Here is a 22814-nt window from a genome sequence, read left to right as displayed (position 1 = left end):
TCCTAATTTTCTTACCTCAAGTTAGTTAAGTCCCCATGTAAACTACAGTATGCTATTTCAGTTTAGCAAAAGATTCCAGAAATTTTTAAACAAGGTACTATTAAGTTCAGGGTTTGGGCAACTTAAACTTCAAGGAATTTTCTGTTCGCAAATCAGAACTGTAAGCCACTTTATTTGGTATTCTATTCATGATCCTTATTTTCAATTACCTATACACCAGTAGCCTCATTTTTAAAATTGACACTGTTCATTCTGGCAACACAATGCGCTTAGTCTAAGAATAGATATTAGACAAGTACCACTCTGAAGTCTTAGAGTCAACATTTGAAACACTGAGGTGCAACGAGCTGACTCTGTTACTCAAGTTTTTCATCCAGTCACTGAACAGAGGTAGAACACTAATGTAACTGTCAGTTAGTTGGCTATAACAGCAGTGTGAACTGACCATTGGAGGCATTCTTTATACTGAGGAGGATTAAAGAATTTCTTCTAACCAACAAGCATAATTTAATTTAAGTTCCCTTACCTTACTATCCTGTAAGGGTTAGTCAAGATAAGAGAAAAAGAAAACTTTGTTAGTATTAATTTAGTACTCCAGAAATTTAAATGTACACACAGAACTGTCATATGCTCATTTGTTTTCATTTACTCTGGTATAATTTTGTTAATATAGTGCAAACATATCTTAAGTAACTGTTTTAATAACAGGTTATATCTGGCGAACAAGAAAGAAATCTGACCCTGTTCATCTGGATGGTGTCTTGATACTGGAAGCAATGTTATGAAAATTAGCTGCTAACAGACAGCCAAAATGTTTCTTAATAGTAGGACCTTTTATATATTCAAGTGTACAGGCATATTATATAAATGTTACACTTGCAGTACTAACATGAATACAGTATAAAAATTAGCAGCAACTTGAACATACAGCACTTCACACACAATTGCAGCAGCTTATAATAATTGTATTTCTGCTAAACTCCTCATAAATTCAAAATTAGATTTTCCTTTATGAACAGAAAAGAAATTTTGAGACCATAATAGCAGTGTTCTACTTTAAGCCTTCTGATATTATACATGAAACTTTCTGTTATGAGCAAAGTATGCATAAAAGACAAAGGATTACAATACCCTACATTAGTAATTCACAGTTACCTAATGAAAAAGATTGTATTGTGCTTGATATGTGCATACCTTAAAGGTCCTGATAATAGCATAGTATTTAAGTGTCACCATCATGAAAGAGGAAATTAAATTTCAAACTATAACAATTAAGCAATATTGTGAAAGCCATTAGATTTGCTATTTTATGATCCTTCAGTTTATAAAAAAAAAAGTAACCCACTGCTGGTCAAACGTACTTGGGAAGGTATTTCCTGTACAATACTGTATTTTCAGTGAAAACGTTACAATAAACTTAAAATACTAATTTTTTTCCATGATTAAAATTGATGAAAGCTTTATAATTTGGCTGTAATTCTGGAAATATCATAGTGTAAGAAGAATAAATTTAGGCGACTTTGGGGTACTATCATGTATTGCCCCGTAGTCTGAATAGTCTGAATATGCATAACATAATCAGTCTACCTTTTCTGTGAATGAGTATTTTGAAGAGCAAACAAAAACTAATGGGGATTTGTTTTTTTATATATCTCTGAAGGTTAGGAAGAAAGTTTTAGTGAACCTCCTAGCATTCAAAGGCTCTTTAGAGCAAATCCCTGGATATGAATGATGGTAATGAAAAGACATTCACCAGGTTGTAAAGAAATTAACAAAGTTTGTAACCTTTCTCAGGATATTAAATGAAATGAGTCAGATAAGTAGGTATGAAAATATTTAGGTTTCATAAGTGTATTGCTACTAGAGGTTTTGGACAGAAGATATGCAGGATATTTCAAAGGAAAACCTGTTACTGTTGACAGTCAGAGATTCTAGTGTTCAGTGAAATTACTGAGACTGTTTTTGTGCATGCCTATTTATGGTATGAAGTAAAAAGCAGGAGCTAGGAAGTTGGCTTTCAACATACCCTACTTGGATCATACCTTAAATTTCTCTGAGCCCAAGTCCTTTTCAAAGAGGAACACTCCTTTAAGAGGTAAAATCCAAATTCCTTGAACATGATGCTATTCATAGGGATCACACAAAGCTGCTTAAAGATGGTTCAAAGTAAAAAATAAATTTTGTTGGATGTGCTGGGTCTGGCTGTGCCTGTGCACTTGCAGCGGATTTGACAGCACTGGCTGGGGCTTTAGAGCTCATTGTTGGTAGCGAAGGGAAATGCTTTGTCATATACTGTGACTTTGGGAGTGCACTGGATTCTCTGAGTTTTAAATAGTTACACTTACAGTTCAAGAAGTTTGGAAGTGGCTCTTTCACAGTTCTTGTTAGCGTAAAGCTGTTCATAACCACATGGTTCATGTGCAAGTTCATGTTGGTGTAATGAGGGGGGGGAAGAAGACTTTTAAGTAATGATGATGTGTTTAAGGGTGTCCCCCACTCTAATATGAAAGGACTGACTGGGTCATGCAGTTTTGGAAGTAGCAAGAAAGGTGCCAGTCTCCCAACCTTCCCAATAAAAAATATAAAAGCATTATAGATAATATTAGCCTCAGGCCTGGTATAAGTTATTGTAACACGACTGTGGTTGAGCACCCACCTCACACCTAAGTATACTGTATATGGTAGTAGTAAGCCAGTGTGTGCACACTGTGCTGGGACTGTGGAGCTGAGTACATTCTGGTGTTCTGCTGCTGATTTATGAGCAGCAGGAGAAAGCATGGTCTTCCCTTGAATTTCAAGCTGAGACTTTATTAGATGGTAAAAATTTTGTATTTTCACCAACATTTAGATCATTTATTTCTTCATGCAGGGATACAAACCTTCGCTTTTCACATGTAGAGTCATCTTTTGCATGTGCACTCAGACAGTCAAGTCTGACACAGAAAACATGAGTAATGCATGATGCCCACTCCTCGGCATAGCTATGCCATTGTGATTCTAGCCATGATTATGTACTGATGTATTGTACGAAGTGCATTATACATATGTTCTGGCATCCTTTTTCTTACTTTCTATGGAAAGTGTCACATGGTATGATGAGCTTGTCAGCACATGTTAGTGTTTGTGTACTGACAGTGTGTTACTGTTAAGATGGAGACAAAAACCAAGCTTTGTCGGTGTGCCAGGAAGGACCAGGCTTACAATAATGTTAATGTTTCCTTTGGCAGTATTTATATTCTGTAGAGGAAACGAGTGTGTGAGACTCCATGTGTGAAATGTGAAGGGTGGCCTTCTCTGTGGGACCTGTATAAAAAACGGAGAAGGAAGCAGAAGAAGGAAGCCCTTCTTTCTGACCCCCTCTTCCCCTCAAATTCCTGTTTCCCTGTTAGCGCCTGAAGGAGAAATGTCTGGGAAACCTTCGTCAGTGAAGACAGACCTAACTGCTTACACCGAAGAAATTCTGGAATTGCTTCTCCCACCTTCCCTTCTCCATCTCAGTGACAGAGCGAGATCTTGATCACCCAAGGCCCTTTAAGAAGTTGCGATCATTGGTCAGTTCCCCCAACCTACCCCTCTTCCAAGTACCCATCAAGAGAGACACAATTGCCTCAGGTGGGGATCAGGCAAAAGTTGAGTTTTCTTCACTATGAAGGAGTAGTAGTTTGTTGTCCTTCTCCTCCTCCAGCACCTCCTTTGCCTTGAGATGAAGTGACTACAGGGGAAGGAGGGACAGTAGGCCCACCTCTTTGAAATGGTGGGAAGGCAGGTGGAAGCATAAAAAGACCAAGAATAACAACGAGTTGTTGGTGTTATGGGAAGAGGAAGGACAAGACATCCTACTCAAGCAGGGCCAGTCACAACAGTAAGGGAAGCAGATTGCTGCTATGGATAAAATGACTCCCGGGAGATATGGAGGTTCTATCCTCCCTGGTTGTAGTCAAATTGTTTTATAACTTAGGTCATCTCTGTCCAGATTCTCTCCCCTAAGTCTCCCTCTGACTCCCTTTCCTGTTCTACCCCTAGAACACCTAGCAGTGGCAAGGGTGGTATGTGACTTCAGTGGTACCCCAAGAGTTGGAGAATTAAGCGTCAAGGTAGAGTCCATTGGAGCAGCACAATTCATTTTGGCAGTGGGGGACGGGGCAGACTGGGAGCCCTAAGACCTAGATAGCCAGAAGGAGATGGCGCAAGGCGAGCTGGCAACCCCAGAGGCAGGGCAGGGCTTCCCAGATGTCGTTGCCATGATTCAGTGTATCTAAGGCTTCAGGAAGGCAGCCTCCTCTTCAGTGCTCCTGTCCTCATGGCTGGAACAGGTGGCAGACACTGCTCTGGAGATCAGGCAGGCAGCAAAGTTGCCCTGTTACCAGCTCTGAAGAAATGTCTTGGCGAAGGTCAACATGCTGGTCCCCAGCATGACAGGCTTACTGGCTATGAACCAATCAGAGAAGTTGCTTCCCCCTGTTGCCAAGACAGAGTAAATCACAGAAGCCCACAGAGTCTAACTCTCCCTAGATGTAGCCTTCTGCAAGTTGGGGAATCACATTCCCCTGGAGAAATTCAAACACCGGCCTTCAGTTCAACCTGAGACAAGCAACCTCGAGCTTATGACCATGAAGACCATGCAGTCAAGTTTCATGGCTGGATGTGCGTCAGGGGGTCTTCCTGAAGGAAACCCCTGATTAGGAGTATGGTAGCCCAACAGGGAAGAAGATGACCTTTCTGACATACCAACCCACCCACATTTGGACAGATATGGTGCTGAGATGGAGAGTCTTTCCTGTCTCTAGCATCATATCAGGTTTCCCATGAATGTTGGCTGAACCTACAGAATAGTCCTGTCACAGACTCTGAATTCTATCCCCCACCCCCATGTGGTAGATAGGGCCATTGTGATCTGGAGGGTGGATTTATGGGACAACCTTTTCTTCCAGGCGGTATCATCAAAGGTGGAACAGGCCAGCAGGTTTCCTTCATGGGGCTACTGTTTCAGACAAGGTCAGTGGGTAACAACTGGAGATCCTCCCCACAACTGAGACAGTGCCAGACAACAAGCAGTGTGATTCCCCAAGAAACCAGACAACAACGGTCAGCCATTTGTTCCACCCGACCTTCCCAGGCTAGAAGGCTGAAGAGGACCAGCCAATGGCAGGAATCCAGGTGAGATGTCAACACCCCTTCAACTTGCCATGGATAGGGGGGATGCCTTGCAATGTATTTAGAGATGTGGCAGAACTACAGTACAGTGTGGAGGAGTGGTACCAGTCGTGAGGGATGGATACAATTCCCTTTTGTGGGGAACAAACCCCTACTTTTACTGGAACAAGTCTCCTCTTTGTCTTGCAGAACTGGCTCCATCAAGGATGGGGCACTCCAAGCAGAGGTATAAGCAATGGTGAAGAAGGGGGGCGATCGAGGTAGTGATGTCACCATCACTAGGCTTCTTTAGTTGCCTGTTCCTGGTGGAGAATGCATCATGAGGATGGAGATCAGTAATGGACCTCTCAAAACTGAACGGGTACATGTGGCAGGCCCTGCTCGTCATGGAAACAACCTGGTCAGTTAGCTTCCATTAGAGAGGGAGGCTACATGATTTCAGTAGACCTCAAAGATGCTTACCTCCACTTCCCCATTCACCAAAAGTCCAGGAAGTTCCTCAGGTTCACCGCCATCAGACAACCTACCAGTTCAAGGCCCTCTGCTTTGGTCTAGTGACGCTCTACAGGTGTTCAAGAGGATATTCAGGCTAGCATCGACATAGGCCCAATCCCACAGAATAAGGCTGTGGAGATACCTAAACGACTGGCTGATCCTCGCTTCTTCAAAGAAGCTACTGAGGGATTACCAGATCTGTGCCTTCCCTGCCTCAGCAAGGATAGACAACCTCAAGAAGGTAGCAAAAGAATTCATGAAGGGCAGGCATGTCTATGGCAAGTAATAATAGGGCATCTAATGTCCCTTGAGAAGTTGGTTCCAAGGGGGTAGGTCACCTGTGGCAATTAGTGCGATGATGACAACAATCTTCAGCAGGAAGAGTCCCTGAGTAAGTCATCACCAGAGTTGCTGGTGTTCTCAGACAACCTCCGAAGGGGTTGGAGTGCGTTTCCGGGATTTGTGGGACAGAGGAGAGTGTGGACCATATAAACCTCCTAGAGATGAAAGCAGTGTGCTTAGCCCTGCTACATTTCCATGGCCAGGTACAAAGGCATTCTATTGTCATGATGTGTGACAACACCATCACAGTGTCCTACATCAACTAGCAGGGTGGAATGATCTCCCCTGAGCTGTGCTGGATGGCAGTGAAGTTGTACAACTGGTTAGAGAGGTCGGAGTGGACCTGATGGTGGCCTGGTACATCCCAGGGAAGAAAAACAGTTGTAGATCAGCTGAGCAGGAAGGACCAGATAGTAGCGATCGAATGATTCCTTCATTAGGAAATGGAAGACAGGTTATTCCAAGTGTGGGACAGTTGGATGACTGACCTGTTCGCAATGAGGCTGGACACCAAGCTGCCCCTCTACTACTGGCTGGCACCAGAACCAACAATAATGCAAAATGCCTTCCAGCACCCATGGGACAGCATGGACGTGTTCTTCTCTCCATTCAGCTACTTACAGAAGGTAATAAGGGGAATTCTGTTTCCACAGCCTATGGACAACACTGGTAGTGCCCAGGTGGCTGCATGCGGAGTGGTATGCAGACCTGCTGTCATAGCTGGTAGACCTTCCATGAGATCTCCTGCACTGGCCGACATTGCTTGTACAGCTGCATGTCAGCAGATACCACAGGCTGGCTCATGTCCTCCACCTATACAGGTGGAGGCCATCCAGCAACTTCTGCAAAAGAGAGGCTTTTCTAGAGGAACAGCAAAGGAGATATCAGCCACATTGTGGCAATCTTCACAGATGTGTACCAAGGAAAGTGGGCTATCTTCTGTAACTAGTATCATCAAAGGGGTCACTCTCCACTCGAAGACTCTCTTTGGTGGGTGGTAGGCTTTCTGGTCTAAGTAAGGTGTAGGAAAGTACTCTTGGTGTTAACATTAAAGGGATATAGGGTGGCCCTATCACAAGTGTTCAGACTTAGAAGGAGTGACCTGTCTGCAACTTGGAGATGTCAGTGCTCATAACAGGCTTTGAACAATCATGCCTCTGGGGAGGTTTAAGTCCCCCGTTGGGAGGGTATAAAAGTGTTGAAGAGTTTAAGGGCCTTCCATACAAGCCTTTGAAGGGCAAGTTGTTAGTGAAGTTACTAAAAGTTTTAGAGTAACATCATCTAATAATGAAATTTTTCAGTATTAGGGGTAAATACTGTTGGCTTGATTTTCAAAGGTCTTTCAGGAAATATCGGAGGTAAATAAGGTCGGTTAATTTTTCATGAGGAAACACTCAAGAATTACATGTTTTTTTTTGTGGATTCTTGTGTTATTCTTTAAGAAGAAACTTTATTTGCATAGCTTAAAAAGTCTGCAATGAATATGCTGCTTTCATCTCTTGAAAAGTAACTATTTCTGTTGTTTCAAAAGGAAAATCATTAATACTGTATACCTATGGAAGATGTAAAAAATGAAAACCAATATTGCAATTCAGCAAGATTTTAATATGAAATTAAGATTTGAAAAGTAAAATTCCTACAAAGAAAAATTTCACACGCTCTAAAAGGCTAGGAATAAAGATTGCTTTCAAGGTTATGCAGATTCTAGGGGGAACTTGGTAACATTTGAAGGGAAAGGTTTGACTCATGTTTAAACTAATCTTGAAGGAGAAAGTTATGTTTATGATTGTTATCAGTGGTAAATGTTGCTGTTTGCAGGGCGTTTGAAGAATATGTTCCCTTAAAGTATATATGCTATGATTCAGGTCTAACTACTCTTGGCACAAGAAACTTTTCAAAGGTTTTTGTATTTGCAAAAAAAAAAAAAAAAAAAAAAAAAAGAAGAAGACTTCAAGTGAAAGGTGGGAGTCCCCAGCACGATAATAAAAGGCTTTCAGTAAGTCTAAAACAGTAGGGATATAAAATGTTCTGGAGAAACGATTCTTCTAGTGTATACAGATATGAAAGTAACTTGTAGAAAAAGTTCATTTTGTAAGGTAGTTGCTAGTTTTCTCAGAAAAGTATTTCTTTACACACACACACATATATATATATATATATATAATATATATAATTATATATAAAATTTATATGTTATATATATATATATATATATATATATATATATATATATATAATTATATATAAAATATATATATATATATATATATATATATATATATATACCGGGTGTTTATATTAGATATAGAACAAATGGAAACTTATATATATATTTTCTGCTATAGCCTATCTCCAATGCATTATTTTAAGTTTCTATTAAGCTATTTTTTCATTTTACATTTCTTGTATTTTCAGACTGAGTGATGGAGTTAGATACTGCCAAGGCTAATCTCAGAGGAAATCAGATGGATTGACCGAATCCGGCTATAACCTTCAGAGAGGCTAGGGATGCTGGCACATCCTTCATTTCACGTTCTTGGATAGCTAAATACATTAAAAGAGATGAATCCTTTGCTCAAAGAAACTGGAACAAAAATCCATATGACTGTCATCGCGAAAAGAGTGAGAATCTTGGAAGGCCTGAAGTCCTTTCTCAGGAGTCAAAAGACATCATAGCTGAGGCAGTGGGTAGACCATGAAAGTCTTTACGTAAATTGGTGCTTGAACTAGAAACAAAAAAGGGAAAGAAGAGAAGTTATAGTGCTGTATATCATGAGTTGAAAAAAATCTGGTATCAAGCCATTTCATATTATCAGCAATCCCTACATCACTCAGCAACAGAGAGAAGACCATGCATGGTTTTGTGTTCATTTCTTAAAGATTGGGATGAAGCTGACTTTCTCCATGTTGCCGCATGAAGAATTCATTTACACAGTCAGGAAGCCAAATCATAAAAATTACATCATTTGGGCCGCAAAGTTGGATGATATCAGCGATGACGTGTGCTATTGCCAAGTTGTGAAATTTCCTGAATGTTTGGGAATTTTTCTGTTTCACAGCCAAACGGATAATGTGGATCATCAAAGAAAAAAAAGGCAGTCATGGAATGGTGAATACTTCAGAGAAACTGTGCTTACTGGTGGAGTATTTCCTTTCCTGAAAGATCCTGAAAATGTGTTATCTGTTGAAGAAGTCACATTTTTGCATGATAAGGCACCATGTTTCAAGGCTCTTCAGACACAGGAGCTGCTTTGAAACAGTGGTATCGATTTCTTCTCGTCAAGTGAATTTCCAGGTAGCTCCCTGACCTTAATGTGTTTGAAAACATTGGTAGTATCTTAAAGGATCGTGTTAAAGCGTGAACAGTAAACTATGATGGTATAACAAGCCTCGACAACCTGCAAAGAGAGGTGACCGAAGTGCTCAGGGAAATGGAGTTTGAGTCTCAGCTTTTTTGCGATTTGCTGAAATCATACCCCTCAAGAATGCAGGCTGTAGTACAGGCAGATGGAGGCCACACAAAATAAATACTCAGAGAGAAACGTAAATAAATACCTGTTCTGAATTACTCTTGTTTTTGTCCATATCAATTTTAGTTTATGCTGTAGAGTGGGGGGGGGACCTCTAATTTTGAAACACCCTGTATATTTAAAATTTCATGTTCCATTTTCCCAGTTTCAATTTACTATCATAATCTATTTAATTGTTACTCACACTGACATTTAAGTTAATTCACTAATTAACACTTTCACGATTCTATGCAGCTTCTCTACAATATAACAATCTGACACACTACATCAATCTGACATCAGCTGCTCCATTCACTATCCCTTTTCTTATCCCACCAATTTGCACCTACATCTGTATTTTCTCTGATTTCTTACATCACCCCCGCCTTAAAAATTCATGGAAACACTTTTTTTTTTTTTTTTTTTTTTTTTTTTTTTTTTAGCAAATTGGCCTCTTTCCCCTCTACTCATTTTAACAATCACACACACATTCTGTGCTGTCATCATTAAAACTTACTGATCTTGATAAATTATATTCTACATCGTACATCCTCACTACCTTCCATACTGCATGGCTATTAAATATATCATAAATTTACCAAGGTTCATGTATGACATACAAAGAGTACACATTGTTCTACAGTGTTCATTTCCTAACAATTTGTGTACATCTCAAAATCATGTTATGTTCCTTCCCCAGTATGCTACTGCTAATTAAAATTGCAACTCTATGAGTCCTAGTCACAATTCTTACACAAACACACTTACGCTCACACATAATCATATACTGTATGTATGTTTATATATATATATATATATATATATATATATATATATATATAAATATAAATGTGTATATATATATATATATATATATATAAATATAAATGTGTATATATATATATATATATATATATATATATATATATATATATATATATATAAATATAAATGTGTATATATATATATATATATATATATATATATATATATATATATATATATATATATATATATATAATATATATAAATATAAATGTGTATATATATATATATATATATATATATATATATATATATATATATATATATATATATATATATAAATATATATATATATATATATATATATATATATATATATATATATATATATATATATATACATACAGTATATATATAATATACACAAGTCTATGAAGACAAAAGGGAAAACAGAGGAAGAAATGAAGTACAGGGTCTTATTTCGCCCCACAGGCTTCACTCTCCATCGGGCCTCTTCTGGGAAACTACAACTTGGCAGTTTACAAAAGTTTGCATTAGCTGTTTGCATAACATATTAATCCTACTAGATTATGCGTCGAAGACTTTCGTTTTTATTAAAGGGTGACAAAATAATAATGTAATGGAGATAGTAAACTAATTTATATATGTGAAGAATATAGAGGAGTGGAAAATAAACAGAAGTCTTACCTAATCGGGAATACTTCCGATTACTTATCCTCTGCCTCAGAGACAGGAACACAGAAACATTCATTCAGACACCTGAGTCCTAAGTCACTGTGAAGAGACGTTTCGTGTTTATTTATAAGTCCACCCCAGTATTATCACTCGAATAAAAGGAATTGCACTAATCCTGAGCAGCATACAAACTACGTTCATGTCCAGTGAAAAATTCTTATTCATTTAACTAAAAACATTACTTATTTGGCAGTTAAGAAAAAAACTTCCTTTATCTGCATAAGCTATGCAACATTTCACTTATTTGTCCAAGCCACAATGAAATTTACTTATTTTCCCATGTTATCCCCCCCAAAATTTTTTTTTTGCCTTTTAAGCAAGACCTTCAGTCCTTTCGTCCTGCTTAATAAAAAGTGTTCGGTTGATAGTCTTGCTAAACTCGCTCTTATGCCTACCATAAAACAATTTATTAATTTGTTCATCATACAGAATATTCACTCATTTGTTGACCTACAAAATCTTAAATTTTTACCAAACGAAAAATTTTATCAATTAGCTTAAGAACACTTCACTCATTTTCCTAACGTGCAAAATCTGTTAAAATATTTTTTTCAATCATATGTGTCAGTTTTACAATTGCTGACCATTTTATTCATTTACCTGAAAGACATTTACTAGTTTCCTAACACTAATCCCATTTCATTCATTTCCTAAAACTCCATCCTTTTGCAGAGCACACTAATCGTCCTTCATTTGCCCAAAACACACGCACACTTTTACTCATTTGCCTAAACGACACAAACGCTCACTCATTACGTCTCTTTCCTCGTCGTTTGTCGGCATCCAATAATTAAGGAGTCTGTTGTCCAATTGTGGCCGTATGAAAACTTTACGCACACAGTAACCCAGCCAAGAGCTGTGGACAAGTTGTGGTTTCCAAGTTGTTGACTCAAGTTGAGGAACACAAGTTTCTTCAAGTTGGCTTTAAGGTGGTTCTTCAAAAGGCTTCAGGGTGCATTGTTCTAAGTTGAGCAAAGGACCGGCCAAACTCTTACTAGGATATCTCAAGACGGTGATATCGGAGTGTACGCCTTTGTTGCTCAAGTTTGTAGGGGAATGGAGATTTTTAACCTTTTACAAATTTTTCTGGTGATTTTAAATGCTATTTTACAAATTAACTTTAATACTTTTAAAATACAAGATGGTTGCAAAAATTTTTCATGCGTTGCTACTAACGTAAATTTTTCTGGTACATTTAAAAGACTACATACTTTTCACGAAACTTTTGGACGCTTTTAAAAGACAGGTCATTCTAAAAAATTATGAGTTTCATATTTATACTAATTTCTTACAAGCTTTTTTTTTGTTTCTTTTTCCCTAAAAGATATTTCAACTGATTCTCTTATTCATTAATTACTGTTTTACCATTTCTCGTCTTATACTATCGTTTCTCAATAATAATATTAGAAATTATGGTGCAATTCCCAATTCGATATTATTTCGGACGTTATACGTTACAATACCTATGGTCGGGTAGCAGATTAACTTTTGGCGCTTCAGTTAACATAATAGTATATCAATGCCTTATTTATACAAGGCAAAGAGAAAGAGCACTTTATTGCATCGACAGCACCAAGAAACACAACCTTTAGAACAATGGAAAAATAACTCTGCCGTCATTTGGAAATGACTACAAACTCAAGAACAAGGTTTCTTTTGTATAAAACAAAGAAAGGCACAAGGTTTTATTTCGAACGCCCCAACAATGATAATGGAGGCATCAAGGAGATGGAGTTTTTTTTTTTTTTTTTTTTTTTTTTTGAAAGGACAATAGAGGAACGACGCGACAATCTTTAAGGCGTAAATCTGACACGTCAAAGAACTTTTTTCTCTTTATTATTTGGCTGACAACACTCTAACTTAGAGACCCTTCTGTAGATGGAAGAATAAAACGTGAGGGAGCCATTTAAATACTACTATCAGTTTTGCTGTAAGAAGAAAAGATCCAATTCTTGCATTGTTATCACAAGAGATTCATATAAGTGCGTCGCAGATTCCATATGCCTTCTCACTGGATATAAATAATATATAATGTAGAATGGAATAAACAAAATGTGGCATACATATACAATAAAAATACCACTCAGCAGTTATATCAAATATAAATAAATTTACGAAAGAAGAAAACTATCTGAATCTTAGCATTCTAAACCTCATTCGAGAGTAGGTCTAATATTTATCACTTCATTTTAAGCACGGGCCATCACACCAAGTTGCAGGTAATAATGCACACTACCAAATATTTCAGGAATTCATGACGTTACTCAGTGTGTAACAACATTAGGGGCTTAGATTAGATTTCTACTCTGTAAGAAGCAACTACAAATTTCATCTTCATTCGAAAGTGACTGGAGGAGTACGATACAGGAACAAAATAAGACTGAAATGGAATATCAAAAAGGGCCAGTGAAAGATATATATTCAAATGTTCACTGACAGTGGTACCTCTTTTGCCAATGGGAGACAATGGGGCTTCAGCTTTAGAGCCTAAACTTCACTACATTTATTTTTCTACATGTGTTTTCGCGCAGATTAGTTTGACATCTTTTGGAGACTACAAATGATAGGTTTAGTTCTGACACCATATTTAAATATTTCGTATTTGCTTCTCTTACAAACTTCGCACTTCTCTTACAAACTTCGCAGCTTATCTTTTACGTCGGAGATTTTTATTTCTAGAAATCAATACGAACTTTTTTCTTAAGATCTCATTTCTTCCTTTTAATCCTTTCATTTAAAATGAATCAGTCATAACTATGAAATTATTGATCTCAAAATAACATTTTGTTTCGCATATGATTAATCTGCAAATACAAAATAAAATGGTAAGTAGTCAATAAAGGTTTGGATGTTTAAAACGCGGAAGAAATATCCATCTCAAGAACCTTAATAGTTGTTATCACGCCTTCAAATAATAAAATCTAGGGTCGATGTGAAGCGATGTTGAAAAAAGGTTCACTCAAATTCATTTCTTGCTCGAATGGAATGTGATTTTTAAAATGATAAAAAGGTACATTCACAGCCACATACAGACACAGAAAAGAAAATCTGATCTATCTAGGTAAAATATTCTGTGCACAATTCCCATTCCTAAGAAAAAAGAATTTATAAAAGAAAAAAATTATGATGTATGCTGAACGGTGTGTGCCAAGTGAAGTGTGTATTTTATTTAAAACAAGGAAAACATCTACCATAACCCTAGAAAACAGAAAAAATTATTACATCCAAAAAATAAAAATTCACTTTTAGTCCATAAAATCATGATAAATGCCATTCAATATCCAATAATACCCAATACAACTAATTCTTTGACTAGTAAATAATGCTCTATAAATAAAGGTAATCCTACCTGTACAATTGGTCCTGCCATACGATCCAGGAACTCCTTTGTGAAAAGAGCAGTTTCGTTTCCACATGTCTCGAACACCACCTGTTCGGAGCACTGGAGGTACTCTTGGAAAGAGCTGTTGGAAGAAGTACTCTGGGGTGAACTGGTTCGTAATAAAATGGAATAGAAGCTTGAAAAATTAATGCAATGTCATCCAAAAGTCAGGTATCAACAAAAATGTGTAACTGGACAATTCATAACACCGAAAAGTCTGGCATTCCACAATCTGCTTACCCTTATTTGGGGCAGACTTCGTCACTTACACGCATAAAACAGTATAAAGATGGAATGATTGAGCATCAAGATAAAGAGATCCAGACAACAAATGATATCAAATATAATAATCTAATGGTAAAGCTGGGAAACTCCACATTTGTACACAGAAGTAACTGGTTGGACAGCAAGATTGATGAATACGCCATGAATACTGTTTTATATACTGTTTTAATGTCGGTACATGCAAAATTTTGCATGAATCAGGCACGGGATAGTAGGAAGATGCTTTAAAGGTTCCCTTATGAAAGAAAAAAATCGATAATGTTTTGTTCTAATCTATCTCAGGCAAGAAATTTTGTTTTCCAAAATTCCATCGCAGAATCCCATTTCAAATACAAAATATCGACTTCAATAAAACCAGCTGGATTAATACCTCAAAACCGTACATGAAAACGCGACTTTCTCCTAATACAGGAAGCTTAAAATACAAAACTATTCTCTTCTCTTTCAGTTCCGAATTTTGGCCAATACTTTTTGTCCATGGTGGATGGAACAACACTTTCAGTTCCCAAGGCTGGGACGGATCGTAAATTAATATATCTGCCTGACAATACATAAAACGGGTTCTCAAATCTGAAATCTGAGAACAAGATACTTGTCAGGAAGGCTCTCTGAGGCTATGAACAACACATTAACTTCATCTTAAACCTTGAGTAACCAACTGTGCGTTTCCTTGGCAACTTACCAACAAAGAGTAATGACGTTCTTATTTTTCTCCTCGTCGGAAAGTTGTACAACGGCGTCGTTGATCTGGTTTAGATCGGCGGTCTTCTTGTGGTAGGCTTCAGAACATCCATTGTACTTTGGGTTTACCTGTCGCATGCAAGGAGCGTGGCGAATGTACTCTGAAATATAAGTGTATTATGATAAACTGCTTGCTTTACATATTGTTAATGACAGTGTTCACTCAAAGTTGTATGTACAATTAAATTTCGAAATAAGTGTGTGTTGCCTAAAAATAGTTTGCTAAACACTTCCACCACGTTAACGTCTGCGCCCAGTTTCTTTTTTTCATTCATCAATTTTTTTTATGAATGACTGCAAAAGTAATCCACATAATGTAATTCTATAACATTGTAAAAACTAATCAACATAGTAACATTCCATATGGGTCTGTCCAGTTGAAGCTCGCTGTGCCTCTGTTAGCTTAAGAAGTGAATTAAGATACCTGACGGGTAGTAGACTCGAGTGGATCATAGCCGGTGACGGCTGACTCAAGATCATCTCTTGCAACCTTTGGAGATATTCATAGTATTTGTGCATTTAATTTAGACTCTACTATCATTTGTGCATTACAAGGATATATGGATGGATAGATAGATAGATATATATAAAACTTTTCGGTAAACGAAAACTATACTCGTCAGGTTACGCAAACGCCCACCTAAATTATGAAACGTTTTATGATAAAGTTTCGAGTGTACTGTTTTATCGTTTAGAGGAGCCGATTGACAGGCAATGGTTTTGTCTCATATCAGATTTCAAAGGTAAATGAACCGTATAATGACAATGTTGGCATGATGTCTCTTCTCCGTCGCTCGTAATTCAGTATTCATATCACACCGGGTAGGTACTACGATAATTGTTGTAATTATGACGCAATGCTTCCTCTCATATATATATATATATATATATATATATATATATATATATATATATATATATATATATATATATATATATATATATATATATATATATATATATATATATATATATATATATATATATATATATATATATACATGCACATGCACATACTGTACATACATACATATGTATTGTGTCATAATGAAATGTTAATGCTGATGAAGACACTGAAATTGAAAAGGAATTAAAAATTTATGGTAAAAACAGCATTTAAAGGAGAGAAGTGAAATTAGATAAGAGAATAGGAGAGGAAGAATATAAATTATAATAATTATAACAATACTCGTAGTACCAGGGGCGATATGAATATTGAATTACAAGCGACGGAGAAGAGACATCATGCCAACATTGTCATTATACGGTTCATTTATCTTTGAAATCTGATAGGAGGCAAAGCCATTGCCTGTCAATCGGCTCCTCTAAACGGTAAAACAGTACACTCGAAATTTTATCATAAAACGTTCCATAATTTTGGTCGGCGTTTGTGTAACCTGACGAGTATAGAGACTTCGTTTTCCGAAGCCATTATATCCATAATATCTCAAAGTTCATTGAGGTCGCACAGATCAACAGTTGTAGATATAGTTACAATACAGTAACTAGCCTATCTGCTAAGGAACCATTCGGATGCCCTTACAACAAAAGCATGACTTTGAGCTGTTGTAAAAACATCCAGTGGGCATGCTCCACTCTTTTTCACCTCTTTTAATGACGATATTCTTTTCCTGAATATGATCCCAAATCAATCGGGAAATTCTCTTCAACGTGTAGTCTCTATTAATCCTGGTGTAGTTAAGCTTAATCGTCGTTTCTGTCGAAGACCAAGACGCTGGTAATTTCGAAAATGGTTCAACTTCTTGACTTAAGCAGATTATGTTTCGACACTAATTTTTTAATTTAATATTCTTACTCCAAGCTAAATATTGAAATACAGCCTTTATGTTCATGACATACACCAACTTGTCAAAAGCAGTGCCTAAGTAGCCGTCCATACTGTAGAAGGTTTCTTAACTTAGTCGGCAAATAAAATCATATAGTTCATTCTGCTGCACGATCTGTTTTATAAAATTTTCCTTAGAGATAGATCAGTGTGAGTTTTCATACATTTATTTTTTTCTTCCTTTACCTTTGAATAGACATCTTTTAGGGTTAGGTAGATAGCCATGAAGTGGACATTCCAGAGGATCTCAAATATAAACCACAGACATACGAGTATATAACATATATATATATATATATATATAATATATATATATATATATATATATATATATATATATATATATATATATATATATATATATATATATATATATATATATATATATATATATATATATATATATATATATATATATATATATATATATATATATATATATATATATATATATATATATATATATATATATATATATATATTATATAATATATATATATATAATATATAACTATATAATATAAGTATATTTATATATATATATATATATATATATATATATATATTATATATATTCCCATAAATAAAGTATATTTACTTAGTCCCATGAACGACACTCTCTCTCTCTCTCTCTCTCTCTCTCTCTCTCTCTGTCATAAAAAGGGAACCCTATACCCTACTTCACAACCGTAATATCAATTGACATTTATTTAGCCCGATAGTCTGTTGTTATTGTTCATGATGTGTGCCGAATCCCACACAAATTTATATCTGTAATAACGCGAACGTATCTGGCATTAAACCGAACGCTTATGAAACTCATCATTCACTCCACCGGGCTAAAAACTAAATTGGGTATTTTTTTTCACTTCACCAGTCTCTCTCTCTCTCTCTCTAGATGGGTCGATCTCTTATAACATGAAGAACAGTGATATCATGTATATGAATACAAGTTTACCTAATTTACTTAATAGCAAAAATATGCAAATTGCAGCGGTCTCCCTTTCAGATCGATTGGAGGATTTTGAGACATGAAAAAATCAAGTACTATTGTTCAAATATCAGGTTCATTGGCTCATTCAGCCTGTCTCAGACAGTTGCTGTATTGCTGAATCCACCATCATATACTATCCTCCCAATTAATAAATTTCCTCAATTAAAAAAATTACTGGTGACCCAAAAGTTCCCTTCATCTAGTTATGAATGGAATTCAAACCACCCCAAGTATTCACTGTGATTTGTGAGACTGAAAAGCTCTTTTCATTTAACTGAACAGTTTCACTCAGCTTATCAGATTCCAATTTGTGAAAAAAATGTATTAAGCGAATCAAAATTGGCACTAAATGTATTCGAGTCCCATTGAGATAAATATAAAAAAATTCCACCGAGATCATCAAACAAGTTCCATTGAGATAATGATGAAAAGTTCCATCCAAGCTATTCAAAATTCACATCCACGAAATAGAAACTGTGTATTTCAACCAAGTATCTCCTTATATCCATTCAGAATATCCCTACTACAAAGTTTCAAACCCAGTAAAAAGACTGCATGGCAGTTTGTTTAGAGTTTATCCGTTTTATTGCCTGATTTTCTTCGACAATTGCTATAAGCAGCATATTAGGCTAAAATGTTTAGAGATTACATTTTACTGATAAAAAAGTTTTATTATGCCAGTCAAAAAAATCTCAGTATATACAATTTCAGTGATGAAAAAAATCAAATCTGTCCCCCAAAGGTTCATTCAGTTTTGATTACATTTAGCCTCAGTCAGCATTTCTTGAATTTTTGGGATAAGAATCAGAAATCTTAATCATTCTACTGAAAACGCCGGGTTCTGCAAACATATAAATAGCCTGATATACAGATCAAGCAAGGGGGCAGAAGAACTAGTCATGGAAACGGTAAACAGACGGAGAAAACAAAAGCATTACTGCCGCAGTATGCCAGGTTACGTAGCTGAACACGCATTTAATGGATGTCTTATTTGCTAAAATATCAAAGCTCCGGAACGTCTCGCTTCCTTCTGTAATTCTTAAAAGTTCCGTCACTGTTTCCGATTACGTCTTAAAAAATCTCTTACTGTTTAGGTAGCAAGTCTGACTTGAGAAGACAAAACTGGCTACGTTTGCTTCTAGCAGAACGAACTATCATGATCGACAAGTGTCCAAACATGATAGTTTTCTTGCTTAGTTTGGTCGCCTTTGCAGGAAAAGAGAATGGGGGGGGGGCGTTCACTGAATTGTGGAAAAATTACGTTGTTTCGCTTCGTTTGAATTGAGGGGTTATTTAAAAAGCAAAATCATCAAGTTACTACTTCGATTTGAAAATCGAAAAACACCAACTCTCCTTCTTTCTTAATAAAAAAAAAATAAAGCAAATAACTCAACTTTTAACTGCATACAATTAACAAAAAGCAAATTATTCACTGCCTACCCCATTTGATTATATAAATATTCAAGTAGCAACTTACTGATTTTGTTGACGAAATTACTGCAACTCGCTTTTTTAGGTACCTGCACATTTACTGTTATGGCGTATGTGTGTGTGTGTTAATGACACCTCTGATCACTTTGTCTATGTGATGGTAATTTCATGTAATAAGCTTGCTCGTTTAACACAGCTGGTAGAAACTCCAGTTAAACTTTCCTACCAACTGCGGAACAAAAGAACGTGGAAGATGTCTGAAGCTATGCTAACCATTCTTCTATAATAAAATTCTATTCTGTGCTAAATATTTTAGTTTTAACCCAACAGCCCGCGGAAATGGGCAAAGATGAAATTTGCTGAAATTCGTTAGGAACCAAGTTTACCGAGTTCCCTGGGCAAATTATAATCTGAGAAGCAAGTAAACATCCATCTTTGAATCTTCGACTGCCAAAATCCCCTTCTTGGTTAGTCTAGAGAGACTGTTAACTGACCCAAAATAAAAACCTGGTAATTATTTTCAAAGCTTTATAAAAATACCAATACACTGAGTTTAATCCTTAGCTTGGTGACAACCAGGATGTATACTGAAAATTAACAGGTCTTTTTGATATACGTTTAGGTGTAACTAGTTATATATTAGACTACCCTAAAATATTTTCAACCCATGATTCTCTAAACTGATCTTAATGTTACATTTAAAGAGCATACCCATAAATTTATAATTTAGGTGTTGGTTGGGAGTTATGGACTTTCATCCCCGCCAGCAGAGTTGTTGAAATCTCTTTTGTTTCAAATTGTAATCTCCTGTGACCTTGATTGTTTTTAGCCTTAAATAGTGACAAGGACGTTGACTTTGGGAAAAAGATTGTTTCTCTATGTATCTCCGCGCAAAAATTGCCTGACATGAAGTAGCTGCTATCCTTAACATACTGTATATGTGGAGCAAATTCTTCAATAGTGTTGTCGGTGGAGTAAGATTATGAATTGCAGGAAAAAAAGATTTCTGATTACTGATGTTATACTGTGATCTTTTTGTTGTAAAATAATATTTATTAATTCTGAATATTTGTCAGTACTTGGAGATATCTTGAATAATAAGTTTTCTCTTTTGCACCACATGCAACACAGATCATCTAATGCTGGCAAAAAGATTCCTTGTCTGTAACAATGTTGTTATTCATCCAACGCATTTCAGATCTCTTGTAGTGCATTGTTGAAGCATTATTCTCCTTACGCCAGAAGTTTAACGGGACCTTATTCTCACTGTTAAAACTGCTAACAGTAAAAGTTTCCTGATTTCTTAACAATAGTAATCATAAATCTGATCGTCATCAGGTGATATCCCGCTCGGCTGTCTTCCATAATCCATAGTTTCCTAGGTGACTTTCTCTACAGCGTTTAATGCCTCTCTCTCGAGTTTGTGTATCCGACTATTTTCGCAGAACATTTTAAACACATCGTGATGAAGTAACTCGACGTCACACGGCCCAGTACTATCAGTCTTTCATTCCCCTCACTGCGCTGTAAATAGCAGAACTGATTCCTGGTAGATCATACTTAATCTTTCAGAAAGAATGTCAAGCTATTTAATAGCCTAATGTCTTTCCAGTTATCTGTTTTTTTTTATTCAAGTTTCGTGTTTATTCTTCATATACTAGGTTCACTAGTTTTAGCGTAGGCCCTATTCTACTCTTGCATATATGACTTTTCCATATCGTGTGTAGAAATTTTGGTGTACAAAAGTTTTTATATTGTTCCAAAAATAGGTTTACATACTAATAGTTTAAACAGGAACATCTGCATGTCATCCAGACTGTAATAAAAAATATGCGGCTACTCGCCCCTTTCATTCCACAAATAAAAAGCTGTACGGTGAACTCACCCCTTTATTAGAAAAAATGAAATAAGAAAAACTTCACTCACCCAGCTGGTACTTTCCCTTGGTGTTACAGAGATCCTTGATGACTCTGATGGTGCCTGCGTAGAGCTTGTTGAAGTATTCTCTGTGTTTAAGGGACAAACATCGCCTCGTATAGTTATCGATGCACTGAAGCCCATTCAGAAGGACCCTGTTTACGAAGAATGAGGAAGAATAAAATTGGTCAATTTGAAATGTTATGCCGGCATACGAAAATTCCTATATTAAAATTTCAATAATAATCAAGGTAAACAAGCGCCACAGTCCTGGATTAGTAAGCTGACTTCATCAAAGGAATCACACTGCTAGAATTCTTTCATACAATAGCTTCGTTTACAGTAATATCTTATAAGTTACGCGCACTGAACATTCACTCATCAGCATGTGCGTACAGTCTATTTAAAGAGCCCGTTTAGTTTCAGAAAAAATGGTAAATGGTAAATGAAGTACTGTATCTTCACAGTAATGAGAGCCTCACACAAACACACACACAATAGACCCATGTCTTCTCTTCCCCCGCGGCAGCGACTCACCGCATCTGACTGACTACCAGATACGCAATTCACTGATTCGGTGACTAGAGGCACACTACACTCAAAGGTCGAAATTGGACGCCCTCACTAGTGAAGCGAGTATTGTACTCATTGGACGATGTTTTCACATTAACAGAGTATATAAGGAGCAATGCGGTCAATATATTTATCTGAAGTTATTTGTAAAGAAGTTAAATTTCATTTGCATTTATAAAAGTCCACACTATCAAGAATAATAAGCCCGTTTTAAATTTCTTGTTATGCTCTCAGAACCAAGAGGTTTAAATATTTCACTGAAACCAAAGCAAGTAAAACTAAGAGCTTTCCAGTGTCACTGTATTAATCCCTATTTAGACCAGTTCAGAAAAAAATTCTAAATGCAGTGAATATGTAATATATATCTTCAAAAATTTTAACCTGGGATTCTGCAGACTGTTCCAGGATAAACAAGCGAGATCCGTTGATGCCCTCACCAAAACGCTAAATACAGGGATCAGTGTAATTTCATTTTATTATGAACGACCTGGACACGATTACACGCACAGAGCGTGAGAGAGAGAGAATTTTCATAAACAGAACTCCATCTATAGGAGATACAGGCTGCGGAAGCCAGATTAATGCCTCTTTTAATTGCAATTGACATTCTTTGATCAGAGGCAC

The 22814-nt window shown here is 36.4% G+C and overlaps 1 protein-coding gene across 1 annotated transcript in view; it reads right to left on the bottom strand.

Moving 5' to 3' along the window:
* LOC136837409 (uncharacterized) overlaps positions 1-22814 on the bottom strand; it is a 535398-nt gene that overhangs the window by 4599 nt on the left and 507985 nt on the right. The window contains exons 5-7 of the mRNA XM_067102190.1: positions 21627-21772; positions 15371-15530; positions 14371-14485 (exon numbers count right to left, since the gene is read on the bottom strand). Coding sequence (XP_066958291.1) covers positions 14371-14485; positions 15371-15530; positions 21627-21772 — 421 coding nt within the window. The remainder of the gene's footprint in view (positions 1-14370; positions 14486-15370; positions 15531-21626; positions 21773-22814) is intronic.

Source organism: Macrobrachium rosenbergii, chromosome 59 (assembly GCF_040412425.1).
Source record: "Macrobrachium rosenbergii isolate ZJJX-2024 chromosome 59, ASM4041242v1, whole genome shotgun sequence".
NCBI classification, from domain to species: domain Eukaryota; kingdom Metazoa; phylum Arthropoda; class Malacostraca; order Decapoda; family Palaemonidae; genus Macrobrachium; species Macrobrachium rosenbergii.
This window is presented reverse-complemented; position numbering and strand designations above follow the sequence as displayed.